Here is a 21,337-nt window from a genome sequence, read left to right as displayed (position 1 = left end):
AGTTTAGTTTCGCGTGCTCGCGTGAAACTATTGCATGCTCGCGTGAAACTATTGCGCGCTCGCGTGAAACTATTGCGCGCTCGCGTGAAACTATCGCGCGTTCGCGTGAAACTATCGCGCGCTCGCGTGAAACTATTGCGCGCTCGCGTGAAACTATCGCTTTCTCGTGAGCACGCGAAACTAAACTTTAAAAAAAATGAGCACATGAAAGTTTCACGTGAGCACATAAAACTAAACTTTATTTAATTTTTGCTCCATGTCCCCTTAGGGCCTCCGTATAAACCAATGTATAAAGTGACATTCTAATGCAAGCACCAAATCTAACCCTAAACCGAAGTGTCAATGGTTTAAAAATAGGAAAATGCAGTTGAGTAACCAATTCGTGATAATCACATGAAAACAGGAATTCGTTACGATCACGAAAAACGCGGAAATTCGTGATATCACGAAAAAAGAATAAAAAAATACGTGACTATATCACGAAACTTTGTGAGACTGGGTAGCAATAAACAAGCCATTACCCCAACTGAATCTGAACCTTCTGTTGATAGACCCGCCCCACACATATGCAACCCAGGCAACGATGTCAGTAAGCAGACACGCCCCTTACTGCTGATTGACAAGTGGGTTTTGGTAGTCGTCCTGACTCTCTTTTCCAAAGCGTTTTTTTTTTTCAGATATTGGGCACTCTGCCTTTAATGAAGTGATACATTTGAACTTATTTACACAATGTGATTAATTTTGACAGGCCTGGTTACCTAACATGTGGTACAAAAGGTAAATAAAGTCATATCTCGGTTGTTAAAACATAATTACTATGTAGTCTATCCATCCTCTGCTCATACTGTGCGCTGCTGTTGATATAGGATTTGAACTCTTTTGATATTTTGACAAAGATTTTTCTTCACCTGACACGTTAAAGGGCACCTATGTTCTGATTCACGATTTTACATTTCCTTTGATGTGTAAGTGTGTATAAGCAGCCCAGTTACACGAAATTACGTACCTATAGTCACGTAATTTTTTGATTATTTTGCTTGAATTTCCACGTTTTTTCGTGATCGTATCATGAATTTCTGTTTATGTGTCATTGTCACGTATTGGATACTCAACTGTTTAGTCCTATTTTCTTACCATTTTTGCTTCGGTTTAGGGTTAGATTTACATAAAATGACATCCTTACCTAAACCCAATTCTAACCTTAAAGCCAGGCGACAATGGTTAAAATAAAAAATAAATCAGAATTTTTTTTTATAAACCAATACTTAGTGACATCCTAATGCAAACACCAAATCTAACCCTAAACCGAAGCGAAAATGGTTTGAAAATAGGAAAAAGCAGTTGAGTAACCAATCCGTTACAATGACACACAAACAGAAATTCGTGATACAATCACGAAAAAACACAGAAATTCGTGACAGTATCACAAAAAAGAATCAAAAAAATATGTGACTATAGGTACGTAATTTTGTGAGACTGGGTGGATAATTTTTGTGAGACCCCAAAGTAAATGATGACACGAGCAAATCTCTTTTCTTGGACTACAACAAACACACGGATTGTAGGTAACAGTTTACTTCCTGGGATTGGTGATGTAGACAAGACTGACATTATCATAATTTCTCCCGCTTCGGACTCACAGCCTGTAAGTTAACTCCTGTTAGCATTGCATTGTGACCGAATCTTTCAAACATGGTAAGGAGCGTCACGTTTCCAGCTGACGTCAGAGGTATTCAGCATACAGATTAGCTGGCCAATCAGGGACACAGAGCTTTTCAAATCTGTGCATTTCAGGAAGAGAGTAAAATCTGGTAAAAATCAGTAAAAAAAATTTTTTTTAACCATAAATCATGCAAACACATTGTATTATACCGTATACACATAATAAGGTTGTTTTTAGCAATGAAATAGGTGTGCTTTAACAACAAACTTGAAAGGTCACCTGCGTTTATCATTTGTAAAAGCAAATTTCATATATTATCCATTTTGTCTTTTTAAGTGCTTTTCTTACCAGAAACAAATGACACTACTTTATATTTTGAGTATCCATGCTGATTGGTTAGTTTAATTTTTAATCACGTCAGTGATTAACCTGCATAAAAGATCAAATAAAATGCTATGCATCTACTGTACTTTTAAAGTTTTAAAGTTGCTTTATTAATTTAAACAATATATTAATCATCAATAAGGCCTCAGCCTTACTTACCGTCCTTGATGTAACTCCACACGTCTTATTCACTACCTGGGGAACCTGCGTCTAATAAGATTGCAGCTGCAAGCAACTGATTTAAACGTCTAGTAACCTTAAGATTAAATAAAACTAACAAATTGATTCTTTGTTTTTCTCATTGTTTTCGTCACTACAAAAATGACTGCATTAGTTTTATGCATGTGTCATAATCAAATATAAATCTTAAACATAATTCATGTTTTTGTAGAGCATCAGTCTGTACTAGTGTGATAAAGACTTTTATGTTGTAATCAAACAAATAATGCTTTTATAGGCCACAATGATTATCAGTCAAATAATTCATTGTTTCTGGAAATAAAAAGGAAATCCACAAATGAGATCTCTGTATTATCACAGTTGCTTCTCAATTTTTTAGACAAAAAAAAAATAAGGAAGAAAGAATTAAAGGTGACATAGAATGATTGAACTAAGTATTTATCCTTGTTCTGTGATGTGACATGTAGGCAAAATAAATTTGTTTGGGTCTGTAATGCTTTAGAAGCTTCCTAAAAACCTCTCTCAGAAAGCTCTATTAGGGTGGGGGATTTAAAACAAGTGGTTTTGCACCTATTTGGCTCCCCCTACTGGCTTTACTTGCAATCTCATTATTGATTGGCTGACTTTGCTGCCACTCAAAAAATGTAGCCAATTATTTTAAAGTAGAGGGGCAGTAAGATGCCTGTGATGTCATAAGCATCAGTTTTTCAGATTGGGCCGTTTTCTGGCTGACATTTCTAAAAGAGGAATTTTTATGAGACTGAGATGTTTAGCATGTCTAGAACTTTTTGTATGTTCGTGAATGTGGGTAGACTACCATTATGTTAACAAAGACAAGATAAAAATGTTTTTTCATTCTCTGTCCCCTTTAATTAAAACTCATCTGTTCGACACCAAATGTATAATTTCAGTATAAACTCTTATCATCAAGAATGATGAACCATATTAAAACAAGAGTGGTATTAATAAAAGGTGCCCCCTTTAAATGCAAGAAAAATATGTACCACTCGCACATACCATAAGACAGCAGATGTGCTAGATGTTGGGTCACATTAAGACAACCGTATATGATCAACCTCAATGGAATGTTTTATTATAGACCATCATCAAATATTGTTTCCAAGCGAAGCCATGACTATAATGTCATAAATGAAAAGAATAAAACTGCACATGAAGTTGAATAGAAAAATAAAAGTAAACCATGGCCACATCATCACATTTCATGTATGGCACAGTGATAAAGAAATATCTTAAAAATGGAAACAAAAAATAAATCCATGAACAAGAACTGAAATCTGTGCATCGATGCGACAGGATAAACCGCAGTCCAGGCCACTTGAATTAAGACATTAAGGTAAGAATCACACAGCGTAAATTATCCGAGCTGCATGTGCGTATCCATATAAGTCTGTCTTTATTACATATTCTTTGATTCTTCTATAAATAAAACAACCGATACAATTGAGAAGTGTGTCTTGTATTTGATTGACAGCTTCAAGTAGTCAAATATCCATGCGACTTAGAAACATCTGCGAGAAAGATTAGACCTCTAATCTAACAATATTCTCTTCTTTTCCTTACAAAACGTCTGTATGTTTTCGATCACATGAATAGACTTTTCTTCATGAATACACACTGATAAATCAAATGATCTCTCTGTACAATAGAATTACTAAAAAAAATACAACTTAGGTTTGTATGTACATCATCTACCTACAAAGTACAACCGCTATCATGTAATAAAATATGTAAACAAATTTGTTGTTTGACACAGTCGACTGTGACAACAGATAAAATTCTTCACACTTTTCACATGAAATTTATTTTCGTATAGACATCCTTTAACAGTATCAGAGCATTGTGCCAGTCTGCACCAGACAGCTTTATATAAAAGAGACGAGAGCATATGGACCAACGTACATACGGTTGAAAAAGTTCCAACAGCAACTTGTTGCAAAGAAACCAAACTGTGTTCCCTTGTTGCTGACGTAAGGGACGAGAGAGAGAGAGCTGATGGTGGGATTGGCCCGGTGATTGACGATGTTGAACATCGTATATCGAAGCGAGGGATGGCATGGCATGCACTACAATCAGACAAGGAAACTTCACCGTCTTTCTCAGAACTCGCACGTTTTCAATATTACAGTTGCTTGTACAATTCAAAATGACCATTCTTTAACAGTGCTGTGCTGGCACAGAGTCTCTCTTTAGCAGATAAGACAGTTTTTACTTTTTGCAGAAATGATAAGACACCACATGTAATGTATAAACAATACAAATCTCTCATATATATATATTTATATACTTTTTTATATATATATATATGTGTATTTTGTTGGCAGGAGTCTTCTTTCACTCGTGATTTTTCGGTCCCGACTCTGTCTCTTACATGCTTGATATGGCCGATATAACGTTCTCTTCTTTTTACAGAATTACATAAAAAAGGAAAACGGAAATGATATTTACGTCAAGGTTCACACACCTCTAAAAGTCACTTAGGATTATAATGTAGCTGTGGAATTTTCTACACTGATAACGTCTCCGACCAGATAGAGGAATAAGGTCACTAATGTTGCTATTTACCTTCTCGGTATGCTTACGGTAGTAAGTGTGCTTTATGGTACAGTTCGCGTGAGAGTTTACCGCACAAGTCTCAGCACAGCGCCAGGCTTGGGTTCCTGGCGCCATATCTCTCGGCGCAGCTCCCAATAGTTCAAAGTTCTGTTGCGTGTATCTGTTCGTCTCTCTCTTTCTTTCTCCTCGGAAAGGTTTGGGAACTCACACGTAGTACTCCTTGTCTTTGTTTTTCTGTTTCTTGCTGCCGCCTTTTACGCTCTGCTGCTTGTCCTTCATCACTGCTCCATTGCTCTGTGCCGAGTTGGTTATGTAATTCCTTGTCTCGTCAACTTGGTAGGATCCCTCGTCCCTGTTTCTGTACTTATACATGGCGTACAGGAGAATTAGGATGCATAAAGCGGCAGCAGCCACTATCCCGACGACCATTCCGGTGGTGCTGCTAGATTCACGGACCACCTCCGAGGCCCCCGGAACCCGCCTGATGCCCGGCTCCGTGGGGATTGCTGTGGGTACATTACGGAACATGGGGGAGGTTATTAATGGGCTCTTCAGCTTTGTGTTGTCTACCTCATAGGAAGTGGGCAATGGAAGCAAGACTATGTCGGGCTGGGGCTTTAGCTCCCTGTGATTCATTTTGCCTGCAGGCGGTTTGGGTGGCGTGGATGTGGAGCGGCTCAACTTGGGGGAATGAGACGTGGTAGTGGATGTCCTACCAGAATCGGAGACTTTGTTAGGGCTAAAGTCCTTGGATCCCCACTTAGGCGCGTGAGCTTTGTAGCCACCTTCAAAGGCCGACGAAGACAAGGTCTTATCTGTTACCAAGGAGAAGGTGGTGTAAAAATCTTCGTCATCGGTAGGGGGCAGGTTAGAGTCGTACGTTTCCCCAGAGCCATACCCAGATATCACCAAGCCATCATCATCATCATCACATTCATCGCTGCCTTGGTCCGACAAGCAAGGTACCCCCGCCTCAGTGGCCATGGACAGGGACTCTTTGGTGGTCTCAATAATGGTGAGGTGGGGGCGGAGGGTTGGGGGAAAGGGGATGGAGGGTGTACGACTGGCTACAGAGGGGAGCTCTAAGGGGTCCTTTACAAGTACTGGGATAACTAATTCACCTCCTACAATTGAGACACAGACACGGAGGGCAGGTTAGGAAACGTCAGCGAGACCTCTCGCGGTAATACGTTTAAGAAAAGAGCCTGCTTTTATAAGAGCATACAAGGCTTCTATAAAGAAAACCAAAGGAAACGAAAAGACAAAAGCCAAATGATATTTCATAACCAAGAACGTAAATATTAATATGTATGCATCAAAAGGACTCGAGAGGTCTTTGTGGGTGAGCCAGAGTCTTTCTCCAAAGATCTGAAACTGCTTAATGCTTTTTGAATGTTATTTTAAATATTTTGCATGACTAACAAATTTGGCAGATTGTAAAAGGAAGTAAGCAAGCACACTTAAATCCAACGTTTGCATAACATTTGCTGTTTTTTAAAAGCAACACGGATGTATTTTTCCCTAATATTACGTAATATTGTATATATAATATACAGTACTGTGCAAAAGTCTTAGGCCACCACCACCAGACTTGTTGTTTTAGAAGTTTTAATGTCCATCCATATTTATTTTTCAATGTATTTTATTAAGATACAAACAGAAAATACAGGAAATATGTACAAAAAAATGAAATTTTGTCTGTGTTTAGTGTGACCTCTCTTGGCACTAAACACATCTTGACCATTTTTGAGCAGAATGATGTAAAGACCAAATTCTTTAAAATGAGAAATTAGGATTTAATTTTATTTAGGTTTAAGAGATCTTTAGCCTACACTTGAAACATCAGTTTACTATTTATACATTTTTATCACTATGTACACATTTCCTGTATTTTCTGGATGTATTTTATTAAAGAGACTGAAAAAACAATTATAACATTGCAAAAACAACAAATCTAATTCTGGCATGGTGGCCTAAGACTTTTGCACAGTACGGTATATATCTGTTTACATTTATACCTTAAACTTGACAATTTCTACCAAAAAAAAGCACTGCAGTCAACCACTACAGAAATAAATATGTAAATACTGTATTTGTTTTTGGTGATTAGACATGCCTTGGTTAAGTTAGAAGGCACTTTCATAAACAAAACACTGCACTGATTGTCTGGGCGACAATAAAGTAAGGGATTTCGTACAAGGTAAATAGTATCAAATGTACCAAAACGTACGTTTACATTGTAAAATCCGCAAAAACTACCATGAGATTGGTGAGCTAGGTTTCTGACACAGACATTGTGTGAAATGTCTAATAGCTCAAATGTTCGAATGAATCAAATAAAGAAACATTTCTTTCTTTTACAAAAAATAGGAGTTGAGTTACCTCACCTAATATGTGACATAGTATCTCAAAAGCTTATATTTGACCCAGGACCACAAAACCAGTCATAAAAAATTAAAATGTATATTTAAACAATCTATAAGCTGAATAATTAAGCTTTCTATTGATGTATGGTTTGTTAGGATGAGACAATATTTGACCCAGATACAACTACCGTATTTTCCGGACAATAAGTCGCACTTTTTTCATAGTTTGGCGGGTACTGGAACTTCTAGTAAGGTGCGACTTATAAGTCAAAATTAATTCATATGAACCAAGAGAAACCATTACCGTCTACAGCCGTGAAAGTCCGCTTTATGCTGCTCCTGTATTTATGTAATTCAATGGATTCAGTGATGTGGAATGACATCGGGACCTTTTTGAACTTGATTTGGCTTATCATTGTTAATTTAGCCTATCCAGCCTCCCAGGTATTTTCTGTATGCTATTGTGTACAGTATCGTGTAAATAACTGTTTATGTTACTTTAACATGTACGGACACCTATTCTGCCTGCTGTTTTGTGCTATTGTTTAGTTGAATAACTTGCCTTTCCAGATTAAATGTCTGTTCTTCGGCTCAGATTTTGTGAGTTTTTTTAATAAACGCGATGTATAGTTCACTGCGACTTAGGTTGTTTTCACATATGTTGGTGCATATTAAGTTACTCCCCAAAAACAAAAAAGTAACTTTTGCGTTACTTTTTTTTGGCTGAGGCTTGACCTCTTTCAGGCATGCAGGTGTTTTTTATGATCGCAAAAATGTCAAGCTCTGGCCTGCCATCTCCGTTTCTGACTCAAACTGTTCCTGCTCAGGCACATAATTTTACATTATATGTTTAGTTTAATTCAGTACATTATTTTATTTTTAAATTAAATTAATTAAACTGAAAAGTAACTCGCATTACTTTTTTAAAAAAGTAACTCAAATATTTATGTGTACATTTATAAAGTAATGCGTTACTTTACTCCTTACTTCGTAAAAGTAATATTATTATGTAATGCGCATTACTTGTAATGCGTTACACCCCCAACACTGCTTATTGACTGGTTTTGTGGTGCAGGGTCACATACAGAATACCCAAGAAGAACGTAATTTGTCCGTCTGTCTGTCTGTGTGTATGAACATATATACATTATATATGAAGAAAGATCTGGCTCCCCAGCAGCACACTAACTCATGCCTTTTGAATGGCTTTCTTAATGGCAGTTATTATTCTTCAATGTGCAATGACAGCTGAATAATATTAAACCCGGTTACTAAATGGATAAGGTTGTTTTTTATGGGCCTAAGACTAAAAGAAGTATTTTAGTACTAAGGAATTCATTACACCTAGAAAGCAAGCAACAAATGACATTGCTATGGACAGTAAGGGGTTTATCAGTTTAAAATGTGAAGAATAAAGGCGATCTTTATAAATAGGCCCAAATTAATTTTCTGAAACTTCGGAGAATGGGATACAAACACTAAGACTAAGTTTTTCACGTAGAAAGTTATGTTATTCTCGTTTACAGCCACTGAGATGCTCAGATATTACTGACGGTTACAATTTAATAAAAAACTTAAATAAAAACACATCTCAGTCTTATCTGCTGTGCTAAGATTTATAGTAAATGAACAAAAAAAGCTTCATTTGACATTTCTGTAACCTGATTTTCCAACTGCCATTGCGACTTTAAGACAAAACTGCCATCAGCCATATACGTACATACCAAAGGACTTGCATAAAAACAAATTTAAAGAAAAAAATAAATCTTAATATTAAAGGGCAGACTTAAATGATAACAAAAATAAAGCCAATACCACAAGTTATCGTAGCAAACTATACTATACTTGACAAACAGGCAATATAAATACAGTATTTAGCAACTTTTGATCTCAAAATATATACTATACAGTACATTTAAACAAGCAAATTATCAACATTAGAAAAACGTAAAGGCATACCAAGTTTTGTCAACTTACATCAACAAATTGCTCGCATGATTTTGGCATGAAGAAAAAAACGTACAAAAGAAAGTTGTGTAAGAATGTTCTCGGACAGTTATTTTCTTGTGAAAACAAAGTGACTGGTTATCGTGTTTCTGGTTAGATATATATTTATATATACTTTTCTTCCCACATGAGAGAGAGAGAATACAGGGAGGCAACAACACATACATCCACACCACGTAACATGAAAAATAAACTTCACCATTATTCTGTTTTGTCATTACTTTGATAAATAATCCAGTTTTCTTACAAAAACTGTACATATTAGAGCCATTGATTTATATAGCATTTCTTTTTTGTTAAATAAATATCTACATTCTAGTAATTAAACTTTTTGCTTAGATTGGATTAAATCTTCAGGTTTGAGTGAATGGATGACTGTACATATTTGACCATAGCTAAAGGGGGAAGGGGAGGGGCGTTGTGAGAAGGGTGTCGGACCTATGAACATACTACATAGGAGATGATAATGATGGGGGTGATTGTGTAAGTCAGTTGCCATGTCCATGTATAGGCAGTACGAAGCGGTCGGGCAGCATTAACGTTTTTGGCTGTAAGGAAGGGATGGGGATATACAAACAATGAGCATATACATGCCCATCTACGAAAAAGAACAAAACTCTAACACTGACAATCTGACAAACCCTAAACTGCAACTTATTCGCCATGCAGTTTTGAAACATTCTTTAAAAGTCAATTGTTCATCAAGATCACTGCAGAATTTGAAAAAACAAGAAATAGATCAAGATCTGGAACCTTTTCACTGATGTTCATGTGCCTTTGGAAATCTCAAAAAAAACACACATGGTTGTTTTTGCATGCATGCAAAATTTGGTTTCATTGCAATTTGTGTATTTTAATAAGACTTTAAGACATTTAAGCACATGGAAATTTCACTGAATTTGTTCCAAATCTTAAGAAGAAGACCAAAAAACATTTTATCAAATTAATGATAATTGTGATTTGATATTCACATCTATAGGCAAAAAATTCAGCACTAATTTCGAAGCCCAAAAATTCAGCTATTCAAAAATGGTAACCAACAAAAAATGAAATTGATTTGAGTGTGTATAAATTATAAAGAGACAAAATTCCCAGAGACGAAAGAACAAAGCAATTCTAATTTTCACACACTACAACCAGATGCACAAACTATAAAACAGACACAATCCAGAGGGACAGTTTAACAGACAACTGCTTCCTCTGTCATGTGACCCGGAGACAAATATATCTGTCATTGTTAGTCTTAAACATGTAACAGGCGTGCAGTCTGGATGTATGTCAAGAGAGAGGAAAATTGGCTGAAAATGGGTTAATTTTCTTTTTTACTGCAAGATGTTGACGCATGCGTAAACTAAGTTGCATTTAGGGAAAGTAGACGAACAATACAGCAAGCTGGGGGTCAAATCGGACATCAAAAGTTAACTGGGATCAGTGAAGCCTTTTAACCAGGGCCTGTAGGTCACAGATCTTTGTTTGTTTGTGAATTTTAAAAAGCAGGGGTTTTATACCAATCTTTTAAAGTCATTATATATAAACAAATTGTTTTAAAATGACATCCATGATCACGTTTGGTACCTACAGACTTTGGTTCAAAAGCAAAAGTGAATTGACTGAGGAATTCCACAAGAGGGTTGTAATAAAAAATCTGGATGTTTTGGGGTAAAATTCCTGATTTATGAGTCTTTAATTTGGTCTATAATCTGATAATTAAAGTCTTTATTTTTGTTATACAAATTTGGTTTATGAAATGTCCACAATATTTATTTGAACTGAACATTTTGTAATAAATGTCCCTTTCTATGAATACATGTATATGATTAAACTCAGTGTGAAGTCTAAACTCCCCAAAGGTTTAACAATCAAACCAAACTATTCTGCCATATATGTTTCTCTAGTTATTTTATCCAACATTCTAGAACATTGCATGCTGGGAAATCTTGACATTCCCATACAGGCAGGGGTCTGATTGAACATGAGTCAATGTTCAATCAACGGTGAGAGCCGCACAATTTTCTTCGCAATGAAATTGTACGGCTACGTGACCATCAGAGCTTGTTTGTTTGAGTTATGACAACTCTTGATGCTTTTTCTTGTTTTGCGCACCACCAGACTGACTGAATTAAAAGTATCTGATCCAACATATTATACTGTAGCATACGCATGCTGTTATTGATGTTATTAAGTGTAACTTCTACACTTCTCGTGATAAGCATTTTATAATTAGCTAGCATACAGGCACGTTTTTGCAAGATGTATAAACGGAGAGATTAGAGAGAACTTTTGCTTTTGTGGAGATCTTTGTTTATTCAACAGCAGAACGCAGTTCATTTGGTTGTTGAAAAAATATTTTTATTATAATACTGATTTATAATAATTTTATTGGCTGATGTAAGAACACTTGTTAAAGGGATAGTTCAACCAAAAATTTAATTTAGTTCAACCATTTACTTATCTTCATGTTGTTCTGAGTTTCTTTACTCTGTTGAACAGAAAGGAAGATATTTTGATACCCATTGACTTACATATTAGGAAAAACAATCAATGGGTACCATCAACTCGTGTGCTTACCATCAAAATATCAAAAAATATCTTCTTATCTGTTCAACACAAGAGAAAAAACAACATGAGCGTAAATTATGACAGAATTTTCCCCTCAAAGAAGATCATTATTATTTTGTATAAAGCTTTTTAAAGAAACTCTCCACTTTTTTTAAATATGCTAATTTTCCAGCTCCCCTAGAGTTAAACCGTTTTGGAATTCATTTAGCTGATCTCCGGGTCTAGCGGTACCACTTTTAGCATAGCTTACCATAATCCATTGAATCTGATTAGACCATTAGCATTGCGCTAGAGTTTTGATATTTTTTTTATTAAAAACTTGACTCTTCTGTAGTTACATTGTGTACTTAGACATTGTGTACTAATGATATTACACAGCAGCCTAAAATAGTCCCCTTGGTTACTTTAAATAGCAGGGGACTACTTTTGGGCAGTGCGTAATATTATTGCGCCTCCTTTAGTGCCATGTTATGGCAGCAAAGTCCTTGATTATTACGCCAGAATGAGAGTATAGTTCCCTAGCCATATCTGCATGGAAAATCACAACTTTTAATTTTCCGCCGGTCTTAGTACACAATTTAACTACAGAAGAGTCAAGTTTTAAATAGGAAAAATATTGAAAATGTTTGGGGGGTTTTTTGCGCGATGCTAATGGTCTAATCAGATTCAATAGATTGTGCTAAGCTATGCTAAATGTGGTACCGCTAGACCCGAAGATCAGCTGAATGGATTTCAAAATGGTAAAAATGAAACGTTTAACTCTAGGGGAGCTGAAAAATGAGCATATTTAAAAAAAAGTAAAGTGTCCCTTTAACATCTCTTCAACAGGGTTTACAAAAGTTTTCTGCTTTATAATAAACCTTGTAATAAACCTACCTCATTCAAACTAAATTGCTCAATGCCTTTAGAGTTTTGACTGACTGTTTTTATCACTCTGTAGAGGAATTTCTTTACAAAGTAACATCGCCAACTACTGGCCTGCAATGCATAAGGGGCCATTCACATCATGCATAAAAATGCGAGGAAAATGCTAGGTGCGTAGGTTCTTGTCACATGACCTGCGGTGCGCTTGCGGCATTCTGAAAAGTTTAAATGTTTTTTAACTTCATGTGGTCCGCTTTCATTGTGAGCGCACATACCGGCGCCTATATTTGAAATACCGAACTTGAGCGTGCAAAAGACACGATATGTGAACGGCCCCTAATACAGCATTTTTAGTTGTTTTTGTGGATCTGTGTAAACGGGAATCACTCTGACAATGTTCTTGTGTCTATGCCATTTTTTTGAAAACACAAAGACAAAATTTCCATTATTAGTACAATCATTGTCATGTAACCGCACACAGTCTTGAGTCTGAACCTGAGCTAAGTGCATCTTTAAAACCTACTATGCAAGTAAACTGTGAAGTAATGTGCCCCATTAAAATGCACACAAGGTAACACAAAGTATTTGCAAAGAAGGGTATTCAAACTGTCCACACACAAGAGGTGTCTTTCAATGTGAGACGTCTTGTGTGTTCTTATCTCTGGTCCCACTATGGATAGATAATTAAACAGTAGCTCAAATGCTGAACAGTCACCTGCTGGACCGTGATAAAAGCAAAGCCCCCCCCTTCTGGTGCAGGATAGGGCTGAGCAATACGGTCTTTCCTATCCAAACCATTCTTCCTTTGTTCTACCTTTATTCCAATTTTCATGCATTCGGATGGAATCTAATTGCTTTTGAGTCCAAAGATTCTCACTTGGGTTCAATCATCATGGCATAAACAAGCTACACTTGCATTACCTTTATCTTTAGAGAATTTCTTGGTATTATGAAAGAAACTATGAGTGTAGCATTTAATGCCACCTGCTGTTCATATAACAAAGACTAATGCATCAGTTACAGTCAGTATAAGTCACATTTCACTGGAAATTCTTTAGCTTTAACAGGCGTTTAATCTTAGTCAGAGATGCTGAAGCCTTTCTTCTCCGTTGCATTTGAAACAAATTGTAATCAAATTATTTACATATGCTAATTAATTAACAGAATAAATACTTTTAATCATTTTATATATATTTATATATAGACAAGTTAAGCTATTATAAGTAGTGAATCATAAAATATGTGTTTTAAATAAGGCTTTGGCTTCATTATACTGTAATTCTATTTGAGTTTATCACGGTTTGTCATCTAAGGTAGGATGTTCACACAGGATGCATAGAGACAGAGCGCCGCGCGTCATAACCTGAAAACCACGCCCACCGGGGGGAAAACAATCCAACCGTCTCCATTGACTTTGTATTGCGAGAGGCTGCCTCCTTGTCATTTCTGGCTTATAACAAAAAACAGAATAATGCCTAAAAACTGCTGTGTGACAATATGTACAGCTAACAAGCCAAAGAACCCAGAAATAAGTTTTTATAAGCTGTCGAGCCGTAAAACCCTGTCTTTAAGGAGAATAAAGTGGATCGCCGACTACGTTTCCCCCTATTGGACGCAGTTCTACTAATAGTATTACTATGAAAAGTTGCCTGTTTCCATTTTTGTGTCTTTAAACGCTCGTTTTTGGGGTCGACAGCTTATAAAAACTTATTTACAGATTAAAATTAAAAACAGAATAATACATAAAAGCTGCTGTGTGACAAGGTGTACAGCTAAAAAGCCAAAAAACCCAGAAATAAGTTTTTTTTAAGCTGTCGACCTCATAAAACGAGCGTTTAAAGAAACAAAAGTGGAAACAGGCAACTTTTCATAGTACTTCTATTAGTAGAACTGCGTCCACTAGGGGGAAACGTAGTCGGCGATCCACTTTATTCTCCTTAAAGACAGGGTTTTACGGCTCGACAGCTTATAAAAACTTATTTCTGGGTTCTTTGGCTTGTTAGCTGTACATATTGTCACACAGCAGCTTTTAGGCATTATTCTGTTTTTTGTTATAAGCCAGAAATGACAAGGAGGCAGCCTCTCGCAATACAAAGTCAATGGAGACGGTTGGATTGTTTTCCCCCCCGGTGGGCGTGGTTTTCAAATTTGCATATCGGCGCTCTGTCTCTATTCTCTTATTCCGTCTGTTCTTCATTTATAATCAAGTTAAACTGAAGCACCAATGAAAAATGGGGAAATACTTCTATGAATCTGGGTTTGATTCTTTGTAATTCTATACGTCAAAATAGCCTGAACCACAGTACAATGTAAAATAAAAACTGTAGCTCTTCTGTCACTGGGGTGGTACCCAAAGGTTCTGTTTTGTACCTTTACAGCCAGGTATACAAAACATAACACAATGTTGTTCCTTTTTGAGTACATTACTGTACATCTTTGCTGCCTTAAAGTTTTTGTTGAATCAACTTTTTACAAGTCATTTTAACATTTCAACAAGTCAATCAACTCAGATTTACAAGTCATGTCAACTTACTATTATTTATCTTGACTAGAGATGAGTTGTTATAACTACAGATAAGTTGTTATAACTTATAAAATATAGTCAAAAAAATTAAACTTTCTAAAAGTTGTAGCAATTAATCTCTTGTCAAGATAAACATTAGTAAGTTAAAATGACTTGTAAATCTGAGTTGATTTAACTTTTTAAATTAACTAATATTTTTAAGTTGAATTAACTCAACATTTTAAGGCAACTCAGTAACTTACCTTTTTTAAGTAGAAACCAACAAATTTTTCCCCAGTGTAAGTCCTTGCACAATAAAAAGTGCTTTAAAAATTACTTTTCACTTTAGGTGAAAAATGTAAGTTAAATAGACTTACATATTTAGGTGTTACCAATTCAAGTAACTTTTTAAGTTGTACTTTTTTGTTTTTATTTATTCATAATGGGACCATGCACAATTTTTAACATCAATTTCCATTTCATGTATTGTACCGGATTTAGCCAAAGGCTAATTTTCATCCGTAGTCTCTCAGGCAGTTCAACGCTAAAATAAAATTACACAGACAGTGTAATTTTACATTGTAGGGTATAATATTGTACCCCAAAAAGTACAACATTTTAATGTGTTGTATACCCATAAAGGTAAAAAAATTAACCATTAAGGGTACCACCCCAGTGGCAGAAAAAAGTTGCCGTTTTAAATAGGGATGCACCAATAGGATTTTTTTGGGCCGATACCGATGCCGATACCGATATTAAACACTTTTATACAATACTATACAGTTGGTCTATTAGCTAGTTTATTTCTGCACCAAATTATTTTTACTTTACATGGATTGGATCTAATTAACATTCAACTGACCAACCTAATAAGAGAGGCACAAATTAAGCTAAAACAAATATAAGACAGCATGACAACCTTCAAAGGTGGTTTTTGCTATTCAGCATTTATTTTATTAAAAACATTAACTCTTTTTTTTACATATAATGGATTTCTTTATGCAGTTAATTAATAAACAATCGGTATCGGCCTTTCTCGTGCTCTTGCCGATGGTTTCAAATTCATCAAAAATCGGCCGATAAATATCGGTGGCCGATACATCGGTGCATCACTAAACCTTTTTTTTTTTGACAGTGTATACAAGCATATAAAAGCCCCAAAATCCATAAAGAAGGGAATATTTGATATAAGGATTCTCACAAAACTACATACATTAATTAGTTAAAATAAGTGCAACATGCAAATTTATTTTGCCATATTTTTTGTTGCACTTTAAATAAAACACCTGAACTGACTCAACTGACTGCAGAACTGCAGAGATGTAGACTAACCTTTAAAACTGATTAGCGTTATACTCCATGCTGACATGGATTTGTGAGACAACTTTAGAGTGAATACATCACACTGACCCTGAATATACAGACTCAACTTTGTAATACAAGAGTATAAGATGCATCGGTTGCCCAGATAATTCATTCTCCGGAGACTTTTTGGCCTCAATTTCAAATTCACTTCACCTTTTCACTTGCTCAGAGAGGAATCCTTTAATGCTCATTTTAAACACTGAAATGAGAGCTATTTAACACAACTTTAGTATGAATGCACATTTTGGGGACATTGTTTACTTCTAAAAATACACCTAGACCACTTTACATGATAGAAATATTATTTAGGCAGTTTGTATGTAGACATGAACTTTTAGATAATGAGATTTTAACATTTGAGAATATTAAATGATTTCGGAAGCACATCAATGTATAAGCCCTCCTATGGAATTCCAGATAAAAGGGAAAATCAAACCATTTTGCAAACAGAGAACAGAATCACATGACAACACATCAACACAGAGACAGATTGATAGACAGAAACATGAATACAGAAAATGCAGCAGAAATCTATGCATCCATAAGCTGAGCGATGGTGCCTAAACATACAGCCCTACAGGTTAGTCTATGAATAAAGATAAGCGTTAAGTACAAATAATGGTGCCATGCACTGAATAATGAAACGGTAATCGAGAAAATGACACTGGCTAGCAGCTACCATTTTACATGCCACAAATGACTGCTTGAGAAAGCATGATGTTAAGAAGCGTACAGTTTGTGGCAATAAAACTCTTTCTGTGCCATCTGCATTAAAAAATTACTTTGTATGCAGAACGGCTTTGCAAAAGCGAAGGGGAGAGGGATTCAAAAGGGCTGGTCATTCTTTTAACACAACTTTCTTAAGATTACTCCAATATAAATACTTGATGCTTTTGATGGCAAGAAAAATTTTTTAGTTGCCTGTTATTTGCTTTGTTAATCAGAGATCAAGGACATGATGCCACGGATGCCCGAGAAGAATGGACGAAAAATCGATTTCAACACCAAAACATCATGCGGAACAAGATGAGGCGAGATGACAGGAATGTTGCTTTTGGATAGCTGGTAAATAAAATGAGGACTTTATCGAAAGACAACGAACAAGCGTATGAAATTAATAGGAGTAGTACTCCACACATGCGGTACAGAATACTCTCTACAGAAAATATGAGGACGGACCCCTGCAGCGATAATGTTTCATGCAGTTTCACATCACCTGATGTAGAGGTTAGAAATGGCATGAATTTCTGTGTAAACGTGACTGGATGATTGGGACCCTGTCAATAGCTCTCTTTATGAGTACATAAAGATTTACGAAAGATGGATATTGTTCTCAAACCGCTAACCTGATGACTGTCATTTGGAAGAAATTGGGATTGACATTTGAGAGAATTGCCGAGGGTCACAACTGGTTTAAAAGCAGATTGCTAGCCTGTCGTGTCTAGGTGAAAACATAACCATATACCAATTTCATCAGATGGGACACTATAAACATGTTGTACGCTTCTGTGCCCACCTTATAGGCAAAAGATAAAACTAACAGGCTGTGAAATGGCATTGGGCTTTGAATATGATTTGATCTTCTTGTTATGTGCTTGGCCATTTATCAGATGGGACAAATGCAGAATTGGACAACATTTTTGTTTCTCCAACTATAGACACGAATGTGACCCCTGGACCACAAAACCAGTTATAAGTCGCACGGGTATATTTGTAGCAAATAGCCAAAAATACTTTTTTTTTAATGCAAAAAAGTCGTGTTTTAGTCACAAAAAATGGGATTAATTTATTTGTGTCCGTGGCAAGAAATTCAGCTTTATTTATGCCTTGAGCACGAATGTCTTTTTCGTGTCAATTTTTTATAAATAGTTTTTCGTGTCTGTGGCGTTTCTTTTTCGTGGCATTTTATGTATTGTTTTCTCATTGTTTTTTCCAATTTTTTTACCATTGTCACTTGGAGTTGGGATTAGAATCAATTTCTGTACATTTTTAGACATCCTAACCCAAACCGCAAATCTAACCCCAACTACAGACGAGAATAATTTTAAAAGCAGAAGAAAAACATAGAAACCAATACATAAAAGTACAACCTAACCCAGACCCCAAATCTAAGCCCAAGCCCAACCCCAAGCGACAATGATTTAAAAATAGGAAAAAACAATACATAAAATGACACGAAAAAGAAAGTCGTGCCACGGACACAAAAAATATTTATAGAAATTCGTGCTGAGTGACACAAAAAAGACATTGGTGCACAAGGCATGTAAAAAAGCTGAATTTCGTGCCATGGACACACAAATAAATTAATTAATTTTTTGTGACTATAACACGACTTGCCGTAAGATCATGCTGAAAAAAATCTATTTATTATTAGTAATATGTGTTGCTAAGGTCTTCATTTGGATAACTTAATATAAGAATAAAGTAGAAATAGCTTAAGTTATTTGGTAACAGTTTCAATAAGGTTCATTAGTTAACATTTGTTAACTACATTAGTTAAAATGAACTAATAATGCCTTGCACTTATACAGTATTTATTAATCTTTGTTAATGTTCATTTCAACAATTACTAATACTTTATTAAAATTTTGTTAATGTTAATGCACTGTGAACTAACATAAACATACAATTAAATGCTTTATTTCTATTAATTAAAATTAACAAAGATTAATAAATAGTGTAAGAAATGTATTGATCATGGTTTGTTCATGTTAGCTAATACATTAACTAATGTTAACTAATGAACCTTATTGTAAAGTGTATCCAGTTATTTAAACTTTCAAGCCACTCCTCACTAGTCAAGAAAGTTGAAACTAAATTGTTATTGTATTGTAAAAAAATTCTTGTTGCACCTAAATGTTTAAGTAGCAACTTAATGAACAAGTAATTTTAACTTTTTTTTGACTAGTTAGAAGATACTATGAAATATAAAAATTAAGTTGTAATAACTTAAGCCCATTTAACTTTATTTATACCAACTCCTCAATAGTCAAAAAAGTAGAAATAACTTATTAATTCAAGTTGTTTAAAATTTAAGAGCAACAAGGATCTTTTTTATAAGTGTGGTTGTGTGGTCCAGGGTCACATGGCAGTGTGAATTTAGAAAAAAAAAGGTTTTACCCGCGTAAAACAATAAGATCTACACAGTAAATATTTTGATTTTAGCTTTATTTACGATAGCTATTTCTTTGTAAAAATGGCTACTTTTAATATAAATCGACCCCTGGGACAAATCCTTTTTAAAAGAAACACCCAATTATTGTAAAATGTTGGCTTTGCAAATTTATAAAATGATGAAAGTAGATCTCTGATTGGAATCATGCTGTGTTAAAGTATAACATTTCAATTAAGTAACTATAATTGCAATCATACATTTACATCTTTCACAGAGACACGACCGACTGTTTTTTCAAAGATATCTTTAGGTTAAAAAAACGCAGACTTCTCTCAAACATCTCTCCTTCTTTCTCGATATCTCTGTCTAATTACTGAATCATATTTTTCATATTTGGGTTGGAAAAAATTAGCAGAACAACTTGTTCACATTGAGGCAAAATGATATCGATAAAAATAAGCATAACGACACAAAACAAAAATTTCTACACAGAAATTCGATGATATCTGTTCTCTATAAAGAAAGTTAATTTAGATCAAGCCTCTTGAAATGAGGAAACGCAAAAGAAAAGACTGCTTCAAAAGCAATTAATCTGATAGATATCACTCTACTGTTTGGCTGAAAGCAAAGTTCAAGAGAAATCTCAAAATGTATCATATGCGAAAACGCAGTCCACTATCACATGACAGACAAAACTTCAGTATGATACATTTTGAAGCATCAATGCAGAGAACATGTCACTTTTCTGTACTAACTTTGTACATATGCTCTCATTGCAAGCATTTGGGGACAAAATTAGTATTCAGTGTGACCATGTTAACCACTTCGGAAAACCCCATGGCCAAGTGTAGCTCTTAATAAAAGTTTGAGAGGGGGAGATGGTTAGATTCTATGCTACAGAATGGACTAAGAATTAGAAATGCATACCTATTATATTTATAATGGTATCCTAATATATCCATATCTCTGTTTTGGTGTACATGGGTTGGATTGGACGGGAAGTTACACTTTTACTATCCATGGGGGGGGAGGCGATGCTTTGAGGATCTGATCCTCAGTTGCAAATGAAACGTCACCACAGAGAGGCAAGCAAAATTCAACTGACCTAGCCCACCTGCATGTCCTTCGCACTCCGCAAAGTCTTCATCGTCACTGGAACATTCCGCCGATGAGACCATTTCATCTGTGGTCTACGATCAGACGAAACACACAAAAATAGAACAAGAGACACACACAAAGACAAACTTAATGCAGTAGAAGGCATTTTTTGACTATGTGAGTCCAGAAACAGGTGGTATGCCAGTCGCACAATAGTGTTATATGTTATATATAGCATGTTAATATTAAAACCAACTTTGAACAAAACAATACCCTTATATTAAAGGTACACTACACTCTTTTGAAAAAATACTCATTTTCCAGCTCCCCTAGTGTTTGAGTTTTACCTTTTTGGAATCCATTCAGCTGATCTCCGCGTCTGGCGCTAGCACTTTTAGCATAGCTTAGCACAATCCATTGAATCTGATTAGACCATTAGCATCGCGCTAAAAATAACCAAAGAGTTGGGATATTTTTTCTGTTTAAAACTTGACTTTTCTGTAGTTACATTGTGTACTAAAATCGACAGAAAATTAAAAGTTGCGATTTTCTCGGCAGATATGGCTAGGAACTATACTCTCATTCTGGCATAATAATCAAAGACTTCGTTGCTGTGACATGGCTGCAGGAGGCGCAATGATATTACGCAGCAGACGAAA

General features: G+C 35.5%; 1 protein-coding gene across 14 annotated transcripts in view; it reads right to left on the bottom strand.

Moving 5' to 3' along the window:
* Positions 1-3,293: 3,293 nt before the first annotated feature.
* The window catches only part of nrxn3a (neurexin 3a), a 375,985-nt gene continuing 357,941 nt past the window's right edge, over positions 3,294-21,337 (bottom strand). For 7 of the 14 annotated variants that reach the window (XM_065244835.2, XM_065244834.2, XM_065244837.2 and 4 more), the window contains 2 exons: positions 20,686-20,770; positions 3,294-5,925 (listed from right to left, as the gene is read on the bottom strand). In XM_065244835.2, coding sequence (XP_065100907.1) covers positions 5,006-5,925; positions 20,686-20,770 — 1,005 coding nt within the window. In that variant the 3' untranslated portion in view covers positions 3,294-5,005. Of the gene's footprint in view, positions 5,926-9,144; positions 9,723-20,685; positions 20,771-21,337 lie in introns of all 14 variants that reach the window. The other 7 variants (XM_065244841.2, XM_065244843.2, XM_065244842.2 and 4 more) reach the window with 5 other exon arrangements.

The sequence above is a fragment of the Paramisgurnus dabryanus genome, chromosome 17 (genome assembly GCF_030506205.2).
Source record: "Paramisgurnus dabryanus chromosome 17, PD_genome_1.1, whole genome shotgun sequence".
Classification (NCBI taxonomy): domain Eukaryota; kingdom Metazoa; phylum Chordata; class Actinopteri; order Cypriniformes; family Cobitidae; genus Paramisgurnus; species Paramisgurnus dabryanus.
Note: the sequence above shows the minus strand (reverse complement) of the source record. Positions and strands in the feature narration are given on the sequence as shown.